This window comes from Dreissena polymorpha, chromosome 1 (genome assembly GCF_020536995.1).
Source record: "Dreissena polymorpha isolate Duluth1 chromosome 1, UMN_Dpol_1.0, whole genome shotgun sequence".
Taxonomy (NCBI): Eukaryota; Metazoa; Mollusca; class Bivalvia; order Myida; family Dreissenidae; genus Dreissena; species Dreissena polymorpha.
Window position 1 is genome coordinate 27818860 of NC_068355.1, and position 22284 is coordinate 27841143.

The 22284-nt window shown below is 35.3% G+C and overlaps 1 protein-coding gene and 1 long non-coding RNA gene across 2 annotated transcripts in view; both read right to left on the bottom strand.

Moving 5' to 3' along the window:
- LOC127864936 (uncharacterized) overlaps positions 1-22284 on the bottom strand; it is a 198810-nt gene that overhangs the window by 170142 nt on the left and 6384 nt on the right. Inside the window, exon 2 of the mRNA XM_052404827.1 lies at positions 13964-14651. Within this exon, the coding sequence (XP_052260787.1) occupies positions 13964-14651 (688 nt within the window). The remainder of the gene's footprint in view (positions 1-13963; positions 14652-22284) is intronic.
- LOC127864994 (uncharacterized) lies at positions 6541-9593 on the bottom strand. Its single transcript, XR_008042434.1, has 3 exons — positions 8880-9593; positions 7892-7992; positions 6541-7522 (listed from the first exon to the last, which is right to left on the bottom strand). It is a non-coding gene; the product is annotated as an uncharacterized LOC127864994 (long non-coding RNA).

Consider the following 22284-nt stretch of genomic DNA (forward strand, 5'->3'; position numbering starts at 1 on the left):
TAAAAGGGCATACTTGGCCACACAACAAAACTGCTGTCATTTTTCAACACTTTATCTAGTGTCAAATCAATGCCAGGCCGTTTTGTCTTGGAGTGTGAAGTGCTCGTAACAAACCCTGATGGGTGCACCTTAAGCACCTTATTAACGAGGATGGGCTGAATTTGTGCCTGAACCACACCCGATGTATTCATCATGCTATGAGTGTTCATAACAAAGTTTTTTTGTCAGCAACTGCGTAAAAAGCACGTTCGTCTGAACATTTGGGACGCATTAGAGGACAAATCAGGATGGTCCATTATGCTACTACTACTGAAATCAGAAGTAGCCCCCGTGGATAGCTTATGCTTCCAATTTTAACTCTTCAACTGTTTCTTGATTTTCTCCCATTATTCGCTGTTGCTTTGTTAGTCCCATAAAGCATGTAACAAGTTATCCAACTTTTTATTTTTCAGCACTGGAGCTTAACAAACTACTAAGGTTCGAGTGCTTATTGATCGACACGGAGATGCTCAGACATTCCAGCAGATTGGTATTGTTCAACAAAGCTTTGAGGCAGGAGGTCAAAGGGGTAGAGCTATGGGTCATGGGAGGGGAAGGGTTGTCCTGGACTGAGGCTCCTGGGGGTCCGACTGGTGCCGTTGCCATGTCAACTCGATAACAATGCTCATGCTCACCTGAAATCAACAGCACTATGGGTGATATGAAACATTAACAAAAAAGTTCATATAACACTCTATAACAAACTTAATAATGCCTCTTTATTGGATAGGATGTGAAGGTTTTCAACAGATACTTTTCAATCTCATCAATTTTTAATCAGGCATTTCATTGGTTCCTTGCCCAAAAAAGCATGATAATTTATTCAATCAAACCATTTCGTATTAAAACATTAAAAGTGTTGGTCAATGTTATATTAACCTGTAAATTCATAATAACGATTTTTTTCACAACTTGAAGAGATGTAATTTCGTAAATCAATAATTAATGCAGCTCATTAAAATTAAGTGTTGTCGTCTCAGATAAGCATGTCAAGTCCACATAGGCTAATCAGGTAGGACACTTTCCGACTAGACTGGATTTTTATAAAAAGGACAATTCCTTTTAACGAAAAATACCTTTGAAGAGGAAAGTGTTGTCCCTATTAGTCTGCGCACTGTGCATACGAATATGGAAAAACAATTTGAGTACATGATTTAAGCCCCATTTTCCCACAGCACGGCTCATTTATTTTTGTTTGCCAGTTCTGTCCTGTATAACATCACAAACATTATGGAAAATGTAATGTTTTCTAATGGTACTTATTCAATTAAACACTTAGCTTTTAAAATGCCCCAAAGGTGTTTTAGTTTAGATATATGTTTCAATAGACAAACATTTAAAAGTAAATCAACAAACAGTGGTAGACATAATTAGAAGGGATCTAAAGGTCAACAACTCACTGCTTGTGCAGATCTACAGTTATATCCCTTGTTAGTGTCAGCTTCATAAACTTAATAGCAATAAGGGCAACAACTCATTGTTGGTGCAGATCAAAAGTTCTCTCCCCTGTTAATGTCAGCTAAATTAATTAAACAGTGACTTGAGGTAAACAACTCACTGCTGTTGCAGATCTTCAGTTATCTCCCTTCCAAGTTTCAGCTAAAATGTCTTTCATGATGCAATCTTAAGACATGGAACGACAGCATCATCCCCCCACATCACTGGACTGTGATACGGCTGAGCCTTTCGTCAGACAGTCATCTTCTGTGCTGAGCAGTTGCTGTAATGTGGAGGAAACCAATATAAAATATGTTGGCCTAGTCAGCCTTTTGAACTACATATAGTACGTAAGTAAAACGCCAGCGAATGTTTTGGGTCAAATTAGCTAAAGTCCCCTTATGACATCAATTAGGAATAATTACTGTAATTACGGTGATTGTTAATGACACTTGCAAAATTCTTAGATTTTTTTTAAATTTGGAAATAATGGGTTGTTTTCATTGCATAAAACTTAATTGCACAAACCCAGCAAATTATTATTTTATATGCGTTTTTGCTAATTTGCAGTGTCAGTGCCAATTAGTCCGCAAGCGTATAAGCAAATGCCTTGAACGTGTACTTTATACAGAAGGAAATAAATGGCTGTCCACATTTGCCTGGGAGTAAAATTCTGTTACAAACGTCTTTAAGTAAATTTGTGGATTTTTTATTTTGTAAAACAAAGGAATCTGTACTTGATTTTTTGTTATGTTTGTGAATTTAATTTGTGTATCAGTAAATCCATGAAATGAACATTTATTAATGTCCCACAAATAAAAGCGATTTTAAAATTCATATATCAGAGCTCCAGATAAGGATTTGTGAAATTAGTAACGGTACTGCCACTGACAGAAAGAAAAGGAGTAACGCTTAAAATCAATTAGTACCTCTACTACCATATCCAAAAATACAGGTAGTACTGTACTACCCGTGTTGTTGGATATTGAAGGGTGTATAACTGACTTTACAGAAACATTTGCAGCAATTATAATAAATATATGTAGCTTCTTAAACAGTTACAGTATGAGGTTTTCCATTCTGAATTATGATGCTTATACAACTACACATTAAAACTCATGACTAATTCTATTTCTTCCTTTTTCTTGACAAGAAAACACAAGCCAACTAGTAAGCTAAGTAAATGAACACTTATTTCACTGTCTCATCCGTTTCCCATCGTGTTTTCTAACGTTTTACGCCACCGATGCAATCAAATCGTTTAATATCGGGGCGACAATGTCTTTTTCTGGGTTTACAGATTTAATGTCAGGATGGTTAGAAAACACCGTGTGTAGTCATTATATGACAACAAAGTGTTGTTTTGAGCCGCTTTCGGTTAAGCCGGCATTCAATTGCGCGCAGATATATCGTTTTCGACGGATTAACAAGTTACAGGAAATCACGCGACAGAATAGACAATAATATATGAACCCAGTCTACAACTTTTCGGTAATTTAAATTAACGAAAAGCGCCGTTAGGTTAGAGACCAACAAATCACGCCGCGCTGACGCAGACGTATCGGTACGGCCAGATTTTTTTCGTAAATGCGTAAAATGGATATTAATGTCGTAATTGTACGTCCAGTTTATAAAAATAAATGCGTAAATCTTCATAAAAAAGGCGTATTTACGGCTGTACAACCCTTATCTGGAGCTCTGATATATAACATTTTCTGCAAAAAGTGTTTGTAATGCTTTATTTTATTCATTTTTAATTTATATATATATATATATATATACATATATATTGTTTCTCAGTCAGGTGTATTCCTTAGTTTTAATACAATCTAAATATTAATTGCTGAATATTATAATTATGTAAAAAATTGCCATTCTACTAATCTGTGAACAAGTCCTAATACATGAATACATGTAGGTTCTCTTCATACATTTTTTATTGTACATGCATTATTGCATTTTTTTCAAATAAATTTCGACTTAAGAACATGAGCCTTGTTCTGGGAAAATTGGGCTTAATGCATGTGCATAAAGTGTCGTCCCATATAAGCCTGTGCTGTCCTCACAGGCTAACCTGGGACGACAATTATCGCGTAGATTTGATTTTTATTTAGAAGAAATTTCCTTTAAACAAAAATTCATCAAAAGCGGAAAATATTGTCCCTGAATTAATTTGAATGCATTAAGCCCCCTTTTCACAGAACAATGCTTACTTTGAATCCCATTTTGAAATTCTCTGTTACTCAGGTTTGGAAAGCTCCGATCTGAAGAAGGGTTTGATCCTCAAATAAAATAAGTCATTTTACCTTTTGTGAAATCATATCAGTATTTTCCAATTCATCTTTATTATTCTTAATAGGGAGGTACACAGTCAAATCATTATTATTATTGGGACATTATTGTGTATTGATTGTAAGGCTTTACAGATCCACAAATTTAACACAAACACACTGACACAAATTCCTCATTTATTTGTCCAAACTGAGCAATCCACGCATTAACTACTGTGTCCACGAAAGTCTTTTCAACAAGGAAATTTCATGCAGACAAATATAAATGGTTTACAGTTTACAAACAATTAAAGAGGATAGTTTACCTTATGTAAATTCATACTGTTCTTTTCCACCTCATCTGTTCTGCATTCTTAATACATAGGAAATAAACAAGCATGCCTTTTCCTTGTATATCTATGGGTAAGTGAAACGGACCCATACAAATAGCGTTTTTCTTTTTTTAATAAGTGCCTTATGATTAATATATCTCAATTATATTTCAATAAAAACTAGAAAAGTATATTACTATCATACTATGATTTTATTTTTATAATTTGAAGTATTACAAAGAGTTATATTATATTAGTTTTGCTGAAATCAATGGACTTTTCACACAAAAAATGTCAAAATCCCAAAATTGCATTTTTTTCCCAAAGTGGCCAAGAAAAGGCCTGACAATTAAAACGTCTATTTTACCTTCTGCGTTCTCAGGCCATTCTTGTCCACCACATCCTCATCATTGTTGTCCTGACTCAACAGCCACTGGAGAAGCAGAATAGATTGATGTATTTATTGTATTTATATAAAATCAATAACAAATGTTCAACAGCATAAAATACGACCAGTGTTCGACACTTACTAATCTGAGTAAGGAGTCCAAGGACCCCTAACTTTTGAAATTTAGGAGTCCGGACAAATTTCAAGGAGTCCAACAATTAACACACTTGTTTATATCATATTTTCGGCCATTAACACATGTAAATCCATGAAATGTTAAATTTTTATGGTATGTTTGTTTTAAGATTAAAGTTGTTAGTGATTGCTGTTTAATATTTGTTACATCAAATTGCAAATATTTAACGCATTCAAATGATATTTAAGTTAATAATTTACTGAATCATTGTAAGATTTCAACAAATACTAACTTCTATTATGCATTATGATTGCTTGTATAACCTCGATATTCGGGTTAAAAAACATCGGAGCCTTCTGTTTTGTTAGTGTAATAGTTACTAAATCCCATCGTAAGGGTGTTACAGCTCTATATTTGTCATTGCTTTATGTATATTCCTTATAATATTTCCAAGAACATGGAAATTTGGAAACGCAATATAATTCTAAATTTATTGTAATTTCAGCATTAGGTTTTTACACCATGAAAACATGTTTAGACAATATTTTGCATGCAAAGCACAATATCCACGAGGATTACACCCTGTTGCCATCATCAGTCTCTTAAGTAACTTGCCACGATATTTTATCATGAAGGTGAGCATGGTAGGAACTGGTTAGTGTGGTTGGTATGACAATGCCTACAAACTGCAATAAACCACTGAAATCATCAATCGATAGTGCACGGGGCATTCACGCTCAAATGATTCGCAGCCGGTCCCATCTTCAGTACCTTGGGGCCATAAAACGTACAATGTGTAACAAGGAATATCTTCAAAAAAGATATACGGCGTTGATTGTGGTTGGAGTTTATGAAAGGTAAAAAGTTCAATGAATGAGATCAAGGATAGCGAATGTCTTTCTGTGCAGTTCTTAGCTGCATAACAGGCAGTACGGGATGTTACGCGGAGTTTTTGTGGCTTATTTTACATTATTACATATTGCTGTTCATAAACCTATAGATACAAAACAGACAACCAAAAGAATAATGGAAGTGACATTAAAACATATGAGTCAACCGCACATACGCGAAGTATCCGTACATATTTTAAATATTTATACGCGCATTCTTTGAACAAACCTGTTTTAGTGGTTTGTCGGGCATTGGTATTTGATTCGAGTATTAACAGTATCGAGAATCGTCGCGCTCATGCTTAATACATTAGTCAATATGGTGTAATAATTCTTGTTAAATTAATTAAAAATAATATTTATCATGGTCTGGTCAGCACATAATGTAGTCGTGAAGACGCAGCGAAGACCTGTATATAAACTCTGACATTAACACACACTAACCGCGAACTGACAAAGGTGTAGAATCTACGCACAAATTATATTGATGTGAAGAGTTGAGTGTGAAACTGTTCTATCTATCATGCCTTTTCATAAGAAATAAAATTGTTTCATGCTGAACACGTAGTAAAACAGTGTAAGAAAGACGCAGCCATGTTTCCAATGTTCTGGCAGTACCCGTCTGTAGATCTGCCGTGGAATCATATGGAATTCTATGGAAATCGTTAGATGGAATTCCGTGGAGTATTGGCACTAACTTTCCATCCGATTCCATGCAATCAATGGAAAAGTGAAAAAAAAACAGAAGAGGGACTTGATATGGGATGGAATTCCATAAAATGCCGTGGAATTCCATAGAATTCCGTGGCATTCCATATAATGCCGTGGAAATCCATAGAATGCCGTGGAATTCCATAGAATGCCGTGGAATTCCATAGAATGCCGTGGAATTCCATAGAACGCCGTGGAATTCCATAGAACGCCGTGGAATTCCATAGAACGCCATGGAATTCCATAGAATGCCGTGGAATTCCATAGAATTATATGGAATTCCGTGAAAAGATATGGAATTTAATAAAAAGCTGGAATAAAATAGAAAAAAAACAGATTATAGATCAAAGGCATTTTATCGATTTTGAAAAACAAATGTGAATGTAACTAAAAGTTTCATCATAGAAGTTAAACAAGAACAAGATCTGGCATCAATCATTAACCACACACATGCAGTCACAGTACATATTCAAAAATGAGTGGTTTTACATTTTCATAAAGTACCAACTCTCTTAACCACAGGCATGCATGCACACATTCAGAAACACATCCATAAACATGCCCGCATATACAGGTGAGAAAAGAAAAACTTATAAAAGGCACAATATAAAACATAGAAGTAGAATTTTACATTTCTCTTATGACAAGTATACTTCCTTTCTAACATATGTTCATAAACACACACAATTACATGCACACACACATCACGCACAATTGTTCTAGAGTTTTTCTCATAAGTTTTAACGTTCAACAACTGTTCCTTATTAATTCTAGAACACTTTCAGTATGATAACAGAAGTTCAGTTCTAGTTGATGTGTTCCAGTACAATTCTAGAAAAGTTCCGAAGGTTAACTTCAAAAATATTTAAGTCTGAAACCAACTTTCTAGAAAACAAATTCCCATGCAGACAACCAGTATTCAAGTACTGAGCATAGTTAATAATAATACATAACAAATTAACAACTGTTGTAAATTTGTTATTTATTATACTATGCTCAGTACTGTTGAACACGGACTTTATTCAATTATCCAAGTTTCAAATTCCTAAATTAAAAAAAACACAAATAAATAAAGACAAAAAACAAACACAAAATACAATTCACAAAATAAATAACTGGTCTTTTTTATACAAGAAGTAACCGAAATAAAACATGTCACTAGCCACAGACTGCCAGGCTTAACACAGAGGCTAGTTTTTAAAAATGTTTGTACAAGTCTTCCACTGCCATTTTCCTTTTCTTCTGAGAATATTGAACACCAGTCACTGCCTCCGGGTCCTTTTTGGTATGAGGTACATTGTATACTGCTCACATGTGCTCTACAGAATAAAAAATCATAAAAATGTCTAAAGCAAAGAGTTATTTACATTCAAACTATAACAAGAGATTGCAAAGCAATATGGTCCCCTACCTGTTAAACTTCACTATTTTTAGTTTGTTAAATATATTTGTTGCCATAGCAACCAGAATTCTTGCATTATAAACAACATGAAATGACGTGCAAAATGTCCTTATTGTCATCTGTTCATGTTTCAAGTTTCATGAAAAAATACTTAGAACTTTTAAAGTTATCACAGGATCCAGAAAAGTGTAACTGATTAAGACCAATATATTGAATTCCAAGACAAAATACTTTCAGGTGGTTAACATAAAATAACTTATCTAGCCCAGGGCATGACAATATTTACCATGAATTTGTGGCCCTGTAAGTCCTCTAGGTAAATGCGCTTAAAGAGCCGCTTTGCTGTTAGATTATTTCCCTGCCAAACTCTGCAGTATCTTCCATCAACTGGTCAATGGTAATTAAAGCACATAATGAAAATGTGTAGGGAACGTAATTCATGAATTGTTTTAAATATTAAGTTGTTAAATGGTCTTTAGAAAGAGAACTTAAAACGAAGTGAATACATCGCAAAGCACTAAGCATAACTTAATTTGTTGGTATGATTAGTATAAATTTAATATTGCTATAAATAGAATGATGTGTAATTCTATTGGTATGAAAATGCACACTCAGATACCTAAAAACCAATTCCATTGGTTTAATTTTTTATTTACAAGCAAATACGTTGAATTGATATCCCCCGCCAATATGCTTCTGGACACATAAGTATTATATTTGACACTCAAACAAGCATTTTTTAAAGATACAAAGCGCCATAACCCCGTTTTTAACAGATGGTGTACAATTCCATTTGGCGTTCATCATCCTCTTATCCATGTATATATACTCGAACCAGGTTTCAATGAAATCCGCCAAAGCACTTCCAGGATATGGCTACGGACGGATGGAAAGACGGACAGACGGAAGGATGGAAAGACGGACAGACAACGCCAAAACAATATCCCTCCGCCTATTAACATTAACACCATTAATGAGCATTGAGTGCTCACCATGCACAGTACAAAACTTCCTTAGCCTCAGTTCCATAACCTTGCATAATAAAATTCCTATACTACATTCAACGTTATTAATTTCTCCACATAGGTCTTATTACTTCCTTTTTCAACCTGCAAACTCCACTAAGTGAAAATTTGGTGAAAATATGGGTGACAGCTGCTTTTAAACTAATATTTGCCATACTAAAACCTCAAATATCACATAAAAAGGTCTACAATAATGTCATAAGAAGATTAAATTTAAAGAAATATTTAGAAATAATAAAAAACACAAACCTTCAGTTGTTGTTCTATTCCTAGACAGACTGCTCAAACACTGTATGCATCACTCTTTAGCAATATTTCATGTCACTTTCCAAATGATATAAATACATAAGTATTTTAAGAAAGTGTTTTTAATGGAAAAACTCATGAACTCTTCTGTTTGTTAAATTTCTTTAACTTTATTTTAACAAGTTTAACCAGTACATTGTTCACCATGTTTCATGTTTCAATCTAACAGGTAAACTTTCTGTATTTGAATTCAGCCAATTAGAAAAGGCTGTTATATCTTATAACCAATAGATTTGCAGCAAACATACCCAACATCTGATGCAAAGCACACGTTGGGGTTATCAGATAGATTGTTATTTGACAACCTGGACTGGCTGAGTTTGATATTGAGAAAAAACAGTGTGTATACCACTTGGACAGGGTTAAGGAATTTTAACTTGTAGAAATTGCTTTGAAAGTAACAACTACTCCTACTTCTGCAGAACTACTACTTTAATTACTACAGCATCAACAACACCACCAACAACAGCAGCAACAATAACAGCAGCAACAGCAGCAGCAACAACAGCAGCAACAACAACAGCAGCAGCAACAACAACAGCAGCAACAACAACAGCAGCAACAACAACAGCAGCAACAACTGCTACTATTGCAACAACTGCTACTACTGCTACTTCTATTGCTACTACTATTGCTTCAGAAACTGTTAATGGTACTATTTCTACTACTACTTCTGCCACCACAACGTCTACTGATATAAAAAACACTACTGCTACTACATCAATTACTACAACAACAACACCTACTACAACAACAACAACTACTACTACTAATACAGCTACTACATCTACAACAACTACTACTACTGCTGCTGCTGCTGTCGCTACTATGAAGTCTATTTGGCTATTTGTAAGTGTAAGGTGTTCTATATGTGTTCTAATTCCCCATTAGAACTTTTGTAGAACTTACTGGTTCTTAAAGCATTCTAGATGTGTTCTAGAACTACATTTTAAAACATTTTTAGAAATTTCTTGACCATATTTTGTCCTTGAAATGTTCTAAAAAGGTTCTTGAAATTATTGGAACAGTTTCAGTCCTAAGCCATTTTCCACAAATGTTCTGGATTTATTCTAAAAAAACTGTTTTGGAACAATTCCAGAACATACGTTTTAGAACACAAATATGGAACAGTTCCAGAACTGTTCCAATTTCTAGAACAAATTTATATTTATCCTTATTGCATTTTCTTTTAAATACAAAATACATGATGCAAATAAATTCATACATGTATTAAACTACAAATACATTTCAGACAACCAGCGAAAATTTTCTAAGTTATTTTCCATTGATTTCCATCCAAGAAAATGTATAAGTTATTTTCCATAACGATTTCCGTTGAAAAAAATGGCTAAGTCCAACTTTCCATGGTGTTTTCCATACATTCCGTGGAAATGCATGGAATTTTAGTTGATATTCCGTGGAATTCCATAACAGCTTCAGATGGAAAATTGGCAAGTGGATGGAATTCCATCAAATTCCATGGATTTCCATCGATTTCCGTAGAATTCCGTAATATTTTCTATGGAAATCCATAGAAAAGTGCTAATGACTATGGCAGATCTACAGACGGGTATTCTCAAATCAGACTAAATGAAGTATATTCATTCGTGGGTAGCCGCAGGCATTTTTATGAATGTAACCTAAAGGTCACCTAAGGTCAAAAGTGACGTTAAACAGCTACGCCGAAAAAATCGGGTATTTGTTGATTTTTATAGTAACGAAAAACTGTTTGGCGAAGCTAATTTACTACAGCAAAAATATCAGTGAAAAAGAACGGCCACGACCGTTTCATAGTTTGCATGTTCCTCTATTACTACACGCACAGACATTGACAGGGAACCAATATAAATAGTTTTGGAATTTTTTGTTTTTGTTCATGTGTTCAAGCAGAATGATTTGTGGCACATTTTTCGGATCCACAAAAGTTCGGACATTCTGATCTTGCCAAACAAATAAGGTAATCAACTGATTTTTTGTAAAAATTCAAAGATTTTAAAGGAGTCCAACGGACTCCCATGACGCAAAAACAAGGAGTCCGAGTCTCCTTTTAAGGTGTCTCGGACTCCCGGACTTCCGTTAGTGTCGAACGCTGACGACACATTAATAAATCTCACATTTGACAAGGTCTGTTTGTAAAACATGCATGCCCCCATATGGGCTGTCAGTTGCAGTGGCAGCCATCATGTGAATACATTTTTTGGCACTGTAACCTTTAACCTAGTGACCTGAAAATCAATAGGGGTCATCTGCAAGTCCTAATCAATGTACCTATGAAAATTCATGATCCTAGGCATAGGCGTTCTTGAGTTACATGTATCATTCGGAAACCATTTTTCTAAGTTGAGTCACCGTGACCTTGACCTTTGACCTAATGACCTGAAAATCAATTGGTGTCATCTGTGAGTCATGATCAATGTACATATGATATTTCATGATCCAAGGCATAAGCGTTCTTGAGTTATCATCCAAAAACCATTTTACTATTTCGGGTCACCGTGACCTTGACCTTTGACCAAGTGACCTGAAAATCAATAGGGGTCATCTGCAAGTCATGATCAATGTACCTATGAAGTTTCATGATCCTAGGCATAAGCGTTCTTGAGTTATCCTCCGGAAACCGTTTAAATATTTCAAGTCACTGTGACCTTGACCTTTGACCTAGTGATCTGAAAGTCTATAGTGGTCATCTGCGAGTCATGATCAATGTACCTACAAAGTTTCATGATCCTACTGCGTAAGCGTTCTTCAGTTATCATCCAGAAACCATTTTTCTAAGTTGAGTCACCGTGACCTTGACCTTTGACCAAGTGACCTGAAAATCAATAGGGGTCATCTGCACGTCATGATCAATGTACCTATGAAGTTTCATGATCCTAGACCTAAGCGTTCTTGAGTTATCATCCGGAAACCATCTGGTGGACGGACGGACGTACGGACATATGTGCACAACAATATACCCCCTCTTCTTCGAAAGGGTGCATAAAAAGTGTAACCTTTCTGTAAATATTGCGAAAAGTATCAATATATTCTACTCGAAAGATTACTTAAACAATTTCATACTTTATAAATAACAGTATTCATCCATTTACATTTCTTACATGGCATGGTATTTATAGAAATGAAAGTCTAAAAATAGCCCCGTTGCTATGTACATGTGTATCTATGTACAAATATTAAATTTTCATTTGAAATGCTTTGTTTTTTCATGCAAAGTTTACAAGAACTAAAATTTAGGACCATAATGAAAAAAATGTTATGCCAACAACATAATATGCAAAAAATCTAATGTTCAAACAAAACCCCTCACAATGTGTAATCAGCTAAGAATATGTGTACATAAATTATTTGTATCTTTAACTACACACTAATGTTGTATTGTAACATCACACACTACTATGTTCGTATGCTAAACAACACATTGTCATTGAAATACTAATCACTAATTACAACAACTAATACATACATGTACACACTATTCCACTCTGAACACCAGGATGTTGTCGTCCAGGTACTGTCCCACAATGATGGAGGATGTTGTGCTGCAGTAGCAGACTGACACTGGCCACCTCACTCCATCCTCCTTAGTAGCCAGAGTAGCCAGCTTACTCTGCCCCTCCCAGTCCACCTGTAGTACAGTGTAGGGGGAAAGGCGTCCACAGACCAGCACCTGGCCTGCAGGGGTCACATGTAGACCATGTGGGCCACGTAGTGCTGGGTCTGTGTATGTAGCCAGGAGTGTGCCATCCCTGGCCAGGGTGAGAAGCTTGTCATTGTGCCAGTAGCTGGTGATGTACAGCCTGTCTCCTGTGGGACTCACAGCACACTTCCTTACTGCAAAACAGAGTAACATCAAGATATTGAATTACTGTAAATGTTAAATAATCTTATTAAACATACTGCAGTGATATTGTATTACATATGTGTTGGTTGTTATAAATAGACAATAAACATATGTTAACATATGCATACATTTGAATTATTTAATAGTTATGTGTTGCAATAAATTTCGGTTTTATTGTGTAAAAGTGATATGTTGAAATGCGACTGGTGAGGTAGAAATGAAGTGTAACGTACAATTGCAAACATGGAAACAATTACACAGATGAAAATCATTACACAGTTCAATCGTCATGTGCATATGAATGTTACTATATGCAGCAATAATAGATTTCCAACCCTTGTACACATGTGATAACAATGTACTGACAAACATGAAACTTACACAAGCAGACATACTTCATACATGTGCTGTGTTAAGACTTTAGTTACGTATGCAAAGTGTTTATAACAAGAACAATAATTTTTCAAACGAACAAAATATTGAGGCTTTTCTATCAACAAAAGCAAGATGTTAAAATGAATAATAATAATTACATACATACAATGTACATTTGAAAACTTCTTAATATCCGTCTACAGCAATTTAAAGTGTATCCATTTTATATGATCATAATTTATTTTTATTTACAAAACATATTGGATATGAACAGTAATTTGACAACCACAAAACTGAATGATAGGTCAGAAAGTGTGTCTTTGCCAGGAACTCAGTTTCTATTTATAGACATGTCATGTAGTGACAGTCAAAATACTGCATTACTCATATATATAAATCCATAACAGAGAACAACTTTCTTGCTGTTATTATAATTCATTGACACAAACACATTTTACAAATATTAAGTTTTACAATAATTTGTAATACATATTCCTGATGATATCAGGATGAAACCACCATGATTCTTACCTGTAACAGGAGCTGATGTATCTTCGTACAGTCTGCAGACCAGTGTCCCACTCAGTGAGTACTTGTACAGGGCAGTATTAGAGCAGATAAACAAGTCTCCCTGGTCGTGGACAATACCATAACAGTTATGTTGTAACTGAAGCCTCCTGCCAGGAACTAGCTTGCTCTGGGTGACAGTGATAAACTGGACCCCATGACCACCCAAAGCCACTGCAACCTCACTGGGTGTGATGAGACACATGTCCCATGGCTGGGCATTCACACCCCAGTGACTCACCACCTGGTACTGCTGGTTCAGCAGCTTGACTTTGTCATTCTGCCAGTCTGCAACCAAGACTTGCCCATCTGGGAGAGCACATACTGCATTGATCCAGCATATATCTGAATCCCTAAATATTCTCACTTTGTACTTAGACACCCCTTTCACAGAGAACAACTCGTCTGAAAAGTTCTCATTCATATATATCTCACACTGTTGTATTTTGTCCAGACATTTGTAATGGGCTATTAAGGAGAGTTCTGGTTGATACTTCACTTTCTGCATGGCTTCATGGAGTGGTAACAATTCACCATGATGTCTGATGCAGGTTTTGATCACACTGATGAGAGGAGCTTGTTTAAGTTTCAGCTCTTCTTTCTGTTCCTTAATAGAGCCATTTTCAAATTCTGTTAATAATAAATTTACTTTCTGACGAATTTCATCTAATGTATATTCCACAGTTTCAAATGTTTCATTCATGGAGGTGTCTTCACATTGGACTAAGAAAGATTGTACATTCAGTCGCATTTTCTTCACCTTGTTTCGCTCAAATTCAGCATAGGAGCTCCGCATAGCCTTCCTGCTGTCCTCCCTATACCTCTGGAGCTTCTTTAGTCTTGAAAGAGTATTTGAAACTCTCACTGACAATTTCTTTAAATCTGATGACTGCATTTTGACTTCAGAAAGAACTTTCAATTGATTGCACTGCCTGAAAGGAAAAACACAATTTCTATAATAAAATCGTCATATCAATGAAGATTATTTTTTTTTTTTAATATACCGCATGCTCATAGATATTCATACATTAACAAGCGATGTGTTTGTCAGAGACACAATGCCCCTTACTTTGCAGTTTTTATTATTTTATTTTATTATATCCCTTTAAAAAATATTACTTCCCTTGTGAAAATGATCTGTACCTGCCAAATGATATAAAATAGAAATTATCTCCCTTTAAAGCTTGTTACTTCCCTTTGATTTTGTTTTTTAACCTTTAACCTTGAAGGATGAGCTTGACCTTTCACCACTCAAAATGTGCAGCTCCATGAGATACAAATGCATGCCAAATATCAAGTTGCTATCTTCAATATTGCAAAAGTTATGGCCAATGTTAAAGTTTTCCGACGGACTCACAGACTGACAGACGGACTAACAGTTCAACTGCTATATGCCACCCTACCGGGTGCACAATAAATTGCTAAAGATACAATGGTAAACACAAGTGTAAAGATCAAATCAATTAAATTGTTAAGAAGAGTTCCTTGCCTTAATACCCCTGTAAAAACTTTTTTTCTGTAAAGGTAGGACATTGCTAATCTCGATTTTAATGTACAAAATTGGTTTTATGTGTTCTGATCTGTATCCTCATTATGCTTAGAATTTCTGGTAATGTATTTAGATACCTCTTAAAAACATGTCAAGCTTATTTTAAACGAATAATTAATCTCGAACATACATGTTTGATCTTTGCCCTGTTAGCATGAACTTACTATTTAAACAAAAAGTGAAGGCTTGCATATGTAATGCCTTATCCATCTGGAGGACATTTGCAACAATTTATTAATAAATAGCATTAGAAGTGATTAGGTTTCAGTTGAATTTCTCAACATTTTTACTTTTGATCACTAAGACATTGACATTTCAGCTCTGAAAAAAGGTGTTTTTTTGTTAAAATCTGGGACCGTTACCTGGCCCTTTTTCCAAATCTCAACAAGAGCTGTGTTTGTTAAAAATTAACTGCAATACAAATATGCACAGCAGCTATATTGCAATTGATAACATCATGACAAAGATATGTGCATTTATATTCGACAAAGTACTAGAACATTTCAAAGCTGATTACAATGGACCATAACAAAACTCGACCTTGATCTGAAAGTCATGCAGGTAGACTTGCACAACAAAAAATATTGTCAGTATCTAAAAGCATTGGAAACAAGTGTTACGCGGTCGGAGACATATGCACATATGCCCCCCCCCCCCAAACAGGCTTTGAACTAGAGTCCCCAAATTTCAAAAGGGGTCATCTACTGTCCAAGGCCAACGCGCATGTTAAGTATCAAGCCAATCGGTCAATTCGTTGATGAGTTATTGATCAGAAACTATTTTCACACTTATTGAGACAGTGACCTTGACCTATGACCTAGTGACCCCAATTTTGATAGGGATCATCTACTGCCCAAGGCCAAACAGCATGGGAAGTATCAAGCCAATCAGTTGATTCGTTGAGGAGTAATTGATCAGAAACGCTTTTCCCACTTATTGTGCCAGTGACCATGACCTTTGACCAAGTGACCCCAATTTTTCTAGGGTCATCTACTGTCCAACGTCAATGCACATGAGAAGTATCAATCAAATCGGTGAATCAGTTGACGAGTTATTGATCCGAAACGATTTCACACTTAGTGTGTAACAGTGACCTTGACCTTTGACCTAGTGGCCCCAATTTCAAAAGGGGTCATCTACTGTCCAAGGCCAATGCGCATGTGAAGTATCAAGCCAACTGGTCTGCCGACATTCAGACTGGTCTACTGACAGGTCTATCGACATCACAGCCATCAAAACAATATACCCTTTCTTCTTCGAAATAGGGGCATAAAAATGCATGAAAGTTGTTATTTTTTAGAAAATGTATTAGTCCTATGCATTTTTTTTCCAGAAATAGAATGCCAGACTGATGGAAAGATGTACAGACTGACAGACAGATGGATGGGCAAACTGCTATACAGACTGCGACTGCTATATGCCATTCTAACTACCAAACAGCATATGTGTTTTGCATTGCATTGAAGCTATATATTTGACCTTTTACCTTGAAGGATAACCTTGACCTTTCACCACTCAAAATGTCCAGCTCCATGAGATACACATGCATGCCAAATATCAAGTTGCTATCTTCAATATTGCAAAAGTTATTACAAATTTTAAAGTTGGAGCAAACAAACACTCAAAACAAACCAACAGACAGGGCAAAAACAATATGTCCCCCACTATAATGGTGGGGGACATAAAAAAGGTATATTTTCCCGAAAGGGCTTCCTCAAATTCCCATATGGAAGGTTTCCAAAGGAATCAACCAAAAATTTGTTGTTGTTAACAAATTGGAGCATTCAGTTAATGTCCAAAAGCATCTCTACAGGCTCAACCAACCTGAGTTAATATAATATTAAAAACACTGTCAATTTTCAAGATTTTTTTATTAAAAATAAAATGTAAACATTTTCAAAATTTAGTCAAAACCATGGATTTATTCCAATCCAAAAGGCTCTGACCCCATTCCCAAAATGGTAAAAAAAACACTGCAGGACTAACACAGTGCATACAATTCAAAATGGTGAACTTCTGTTCAAGAGATTGTATAATTTCTTATTCATGCAAGTTCTTTTCAGACTTGCTTTACATTATGTCAACCTTTGACCTATGTCTTTAACAAGTGACCTTGATATTTGAGCTTGGAAACCAATCAAACACATGATACTCAATGATCTCCACATGGTCAAGATTTGTGGTGTTACATTTTCAAATTTCATGATGAAAGAAAAAGTTACAGTCCACAAAAGCTCAGGTGGATGCAGACAGCATACACGCACTTTAACATTCACAATACACACTCAACCATTCTGGCAACTACATGTACGTCAAACTTTTAGCAAGTGTGCTAAAATAACGGTAACTATTAATTGTGACTGCTGTCTATGAAACATTTTACATAGTTTTTGAAAAAGTTATATTAACAAACACAGATTCATGTGGATCAGTTTCTGACCAACAATTAGTACATGTTATTGTAAAGACATCCCCAAAAAACGTCTGCCCAATTGCCATGATCAACAAAGTTTAAGTGGTACAATATTCATTTAGCAAGAATTGGTCCAACCTTCCACTTGCTTTTCTAAATACAAAATCCTATATGTAATTGTATTTGACAAACATTTTTATTAAATTGCAGCATTTTACTATAAATCAGCTATATTGTTGTTTGTTCACATTCTTCAATTTTTGTTGTGCTCATGCTCTAAAAAAAATACAAATAGTTTTTACCGTTTGAAGTCACCTGCATGTGTCATACTTGACAACCTCATTTTACTAAAATAACCTTTATTACAACAATCAAACACAGCTAAGGGTTATGAAACAAATGGCACACGCAGTCCAAGAGGTGAGTGTGTTGACAAAAAAGAAAGAAAATTAAGTCAATAAAGCGTACAACATTATGAATAAACTATGATGAAAAGCTTAATCGATGCCACATAAACGTATAACATAAACATTTAAAAAAATCCTTTTGTACAATTTATTAAGTGAGATCCTAGTCTTTGTAGATTGGTATTAAATTAATTATATAGTTATATATTATTTTAATATATTACATCATGTATTATTTTATGTAAATGTGTGTAAAAACAACTAAAATACAGTTTTTGGGGTGATTGCCTTCTGCAATTCGCCATATAGGTAACATAATATACGTATACCGATGAAATAAGTCCATTACTGCAACGAACAACTTTGCATCCCCGATTCTGCATTCACAAACAAAATAGCTCCGATCGCATGGTATTAGTATTAATGCACCACAAAAACACTGTGACAAAGTACATTGGTATTTTCCGTTGCAAAAATTGACCAATCAGAAGATAACAAAGCTATCGGAAATTGTTTGATTTTATTAATACATATTGTGGGACCGAATGTGTCCGCCCAGCTAGCTCAGTCGGTAGAGCACGAGACTGTTGAACTTGTGGTCGTGGTTTGGGGAACACGTTGGATAATACTTTTTTCCCTATTATTGAATGAATTTACTTAATTCTTTGACAGAACACCCCTTTGGACAAGACCTTTCTGTTGACTTTTTAAGCTTGATCCATGGCTGACATTGACCTTTAGCATCCAGTTGCTCAAAAACTTACTTTTGCCGTACCTTACTTGATACTGAATGGATTTACTTTATACTTTTACACACACGGCCCGTGTACTTAGACAATAACGATCCATAAACCTTACTGCACTAATTAGAAATTACTGCAATGCTTGTCTTTATTTTATGCTTTGCGGTGGTTTATAGATAAATATCAGTGAAATAAAACTGGTATTTCACTGTTTTAAACAGTGAAAAATAACAGTGAAAAATATCGATATTTTTCACTGTTTTACTATGGAATGACATAATTTTTTGACAAAATAACGTAATAAATCCAGCTAAATTATCTAGTTAAACTCTTTTACAATGTAAATAAACGGTAAAAACAGCATAAAATAAAAAGAAAATTTGTTGGATTCGATGGAATATCGATTTTAATTCACTCTTGATCATAAAAAAATACATATTTTCACTCGTGGCTGCACCACTTGTGAAAATATTATTTTATATGATCACTTGTGAAATAAAATCGATATTTCATCGAATCCAACAAATATCCTCTATTTATCAAATTTATGTCAAGTTTGGAACTGGGTAAGTGTATTAAATCTTCCCAGTTTTGCTATCAATTGGCAAATACGACAATTACTTGCTTTAAAAAGCAGCATTTTCATTTAACTCCAATAGCTAATAAATCATATAATGTTGACAGCCTGTCACCCTTCCTTAGTTCCATCTGTTTTCTTCAAAAAAGGTTATTGGTTGGCATCACGGTGTATAGTGTTTTAACGACCACAAAATTTGAGCAAAATCGCCCAACCAGTACTTTGAGTACTTTGATTATAATATGAGTTGTGCTAGAGATAACAAGAATATTAAGATATACATTGGTCGAACAAGTTTTGACAGGTTGTAGGACAAAGGGTCTTATTGTTTTGGAAAGTCTTTTTGCAAAAATCAAGTATGCTTGACAGGTTATGATCTTTGTTGACCTTTCAACAGCCAATAAAACATTAGAGAAATGTCCTGACAGAGGACCAAAACTAATGAAATCTAGTTCAGCATTGGCAAACATGATAATTTTAGGGATGCAGCATTTCATTTTGCTATACGACTGTTTTATATATCATTAAATCAATGTTGAGCAGATACACACATCAATATATTGCTTGCTTGTCCCTGTATATAAGGCAGTATGTTTATTCTTTGGGGCTGTTTTCTTATTGCTTACAATAATGTGCAAATGGCATTATGTGCACAAAAATATTATATGATGAGAACACACTAACACCTGGCCAAAAAGCGTCAATGAAGCATGTTTGAATGGCTTCCGTTCAACTTTACAGGTAATCATGTAACAAAAAAACATGTTTAAAAATTTAAAATTGATCAATATAATTTATTAAAGTGTTATTCAATTTAAGTGCAATAAAGTTTGCACAAATATTTTTAGCAAAGTGGTTTCATGATTCTGTGTTTGTTGTATTTGTTTGTTTGGGTTTTAAGCCTTTTTCATCAGTATTTCAGGAATTAAGCTACTCATACTTTTCATGGAATAGCTGGTAAACCATTAACCAGTGCATATACTTATAGAGAATACATGGTTGGTGCCGAGATGGAGAAAGTTTATCCAGTGAGGCTTAGAAAAAGAAAATAGGGCGAGCTTTAGCGGGCCGAACCGGATAAACTTTCTCCATCTCGGCACCAACCATGTATTCGATTTATCCTGCTTCATGCCGTTGACACATTTTATCAAAGACAAATGATTAATTTACATAACAATATAATTATTCTTGTCGGGCCTCCTACATTCCTGACGACCGAATAACTACCGATTGTGTCACGCTAAAAATAGTTCCACATTAAACTGTTCCTTTTAATACTTTCCTATCGAAACTATTAAGAGAAGAAATAAAAAACGAATCGAGAATATGATATTTTTCTTGGTAAAATAATGAAATCAAAATGCATCAGTAAAACAAAAACTAAATTTTATTTACCTTAATGACAACTTTAATCCATTGCTTATAACAATAAATGTACAACGATATACACATTCATTGTCTGTTCTTCCATCCCTTTGTCGGAATCCATTTTCTGTTTTTCCATCTCTATTATCGCAATGTATTTTAAACCACACTCTTTTTTGATAGCGTTTGTATCGAATGCTAACCATTCTGACCCAAAACCCGATTAAGGAAACCGTAATCCTGTCGTAGCGAATTATTTTATTCCTATCAAAGTTAACACTTATGAATGACAAACACACACTCCGAAAATCGTTTATGATTCGTTCGATGCTTTAAAATATTAAAAATACTGTTAAAACCACCACGTCAAAATTGTTGTCCCTAAAATCCTGAGAGAAACTAGATAGTATGTTTTGTCAGAGAAATGACGTCACACTAGATACGTCATAAATTGCGTAATCAAGTAAATGAACATGATAAATACGGAAGTCTGGTTCGGTAATTTATTTTTAAGAAGATAAAAATGATGATATATAATATTACGATAACTTTCATGATGCGTCCCAATAAATTTCAAAGGTCAAATATTAGAACATGTTAATCGGCGGGTATGAATACATACTTACGGTTAGATCACGGTCACGTGATGTACTGCCGGATATCAACTAGTTTATCCGACCCTGCTTTATTTGGTCAATGTTTGCAACTGAGGCAGGATAAATTTTAATAACTGACTACTCCGCACTATTTAAGTCAGAGGTACCGGCAAGCGGATAATCTCTGTAGTATAATTTGACATCATGACCACACAAGTTATGAGGCCGGGCGAGTAATGGACCCAAGAATAATCAGATTTGTTGTTGATTACTACAAATGACAAACTGAGCTATCAGGCTGGATTATTGATAATCTAACAAGGGCTGTTTGTAAAACATGCATGCCCCCCATATGGGCTGTCAGTTGTTGTGGCAGCCATTGTGTGAATACATTTTTTGTCACTGTGACCTTGACCTTTGACCTAATGTAAGTTATCATCAGGAAACCATTGTACTATTTCGAGTCACTGTGACCTTGACCTTTGACCTAGTGACCTGAAAATCAATAGGGGTCATCTGCCAGTCATGATCAAGGGGGAAGTGAGAGGGGGTATAATGTGGGGTGTGGTAATTGATAAGATGTTTAAAAAAAAAAAAAAAATTGGGTGGGGGTGGGAGGGGTGGGGGTGGGACGGGTGGGGGTGGGGGGGTGAGAGGGGGGGTATAATGTGGGGTGTGGTAATTTATAAGATGTTTAAAAAAAAAGGGGGGGGGGGGAGTGGGGGGTGGAGTGTAGGGGGGGTAGGGGGAGTGAGACGGGGTAAAATGTGGTGTGTGGTAATTTATTAGATGTTTAAAAAAAAATTGGGGGTGGGGGGGTGGGGGCTTGGGGGTGGGGGTGAGAGGGGGGGTATAATGTGGGGTGGGTTAATTTTTAATATGTTTGAAAAAAAAATTGGGGGGGGGGGGGTAGGG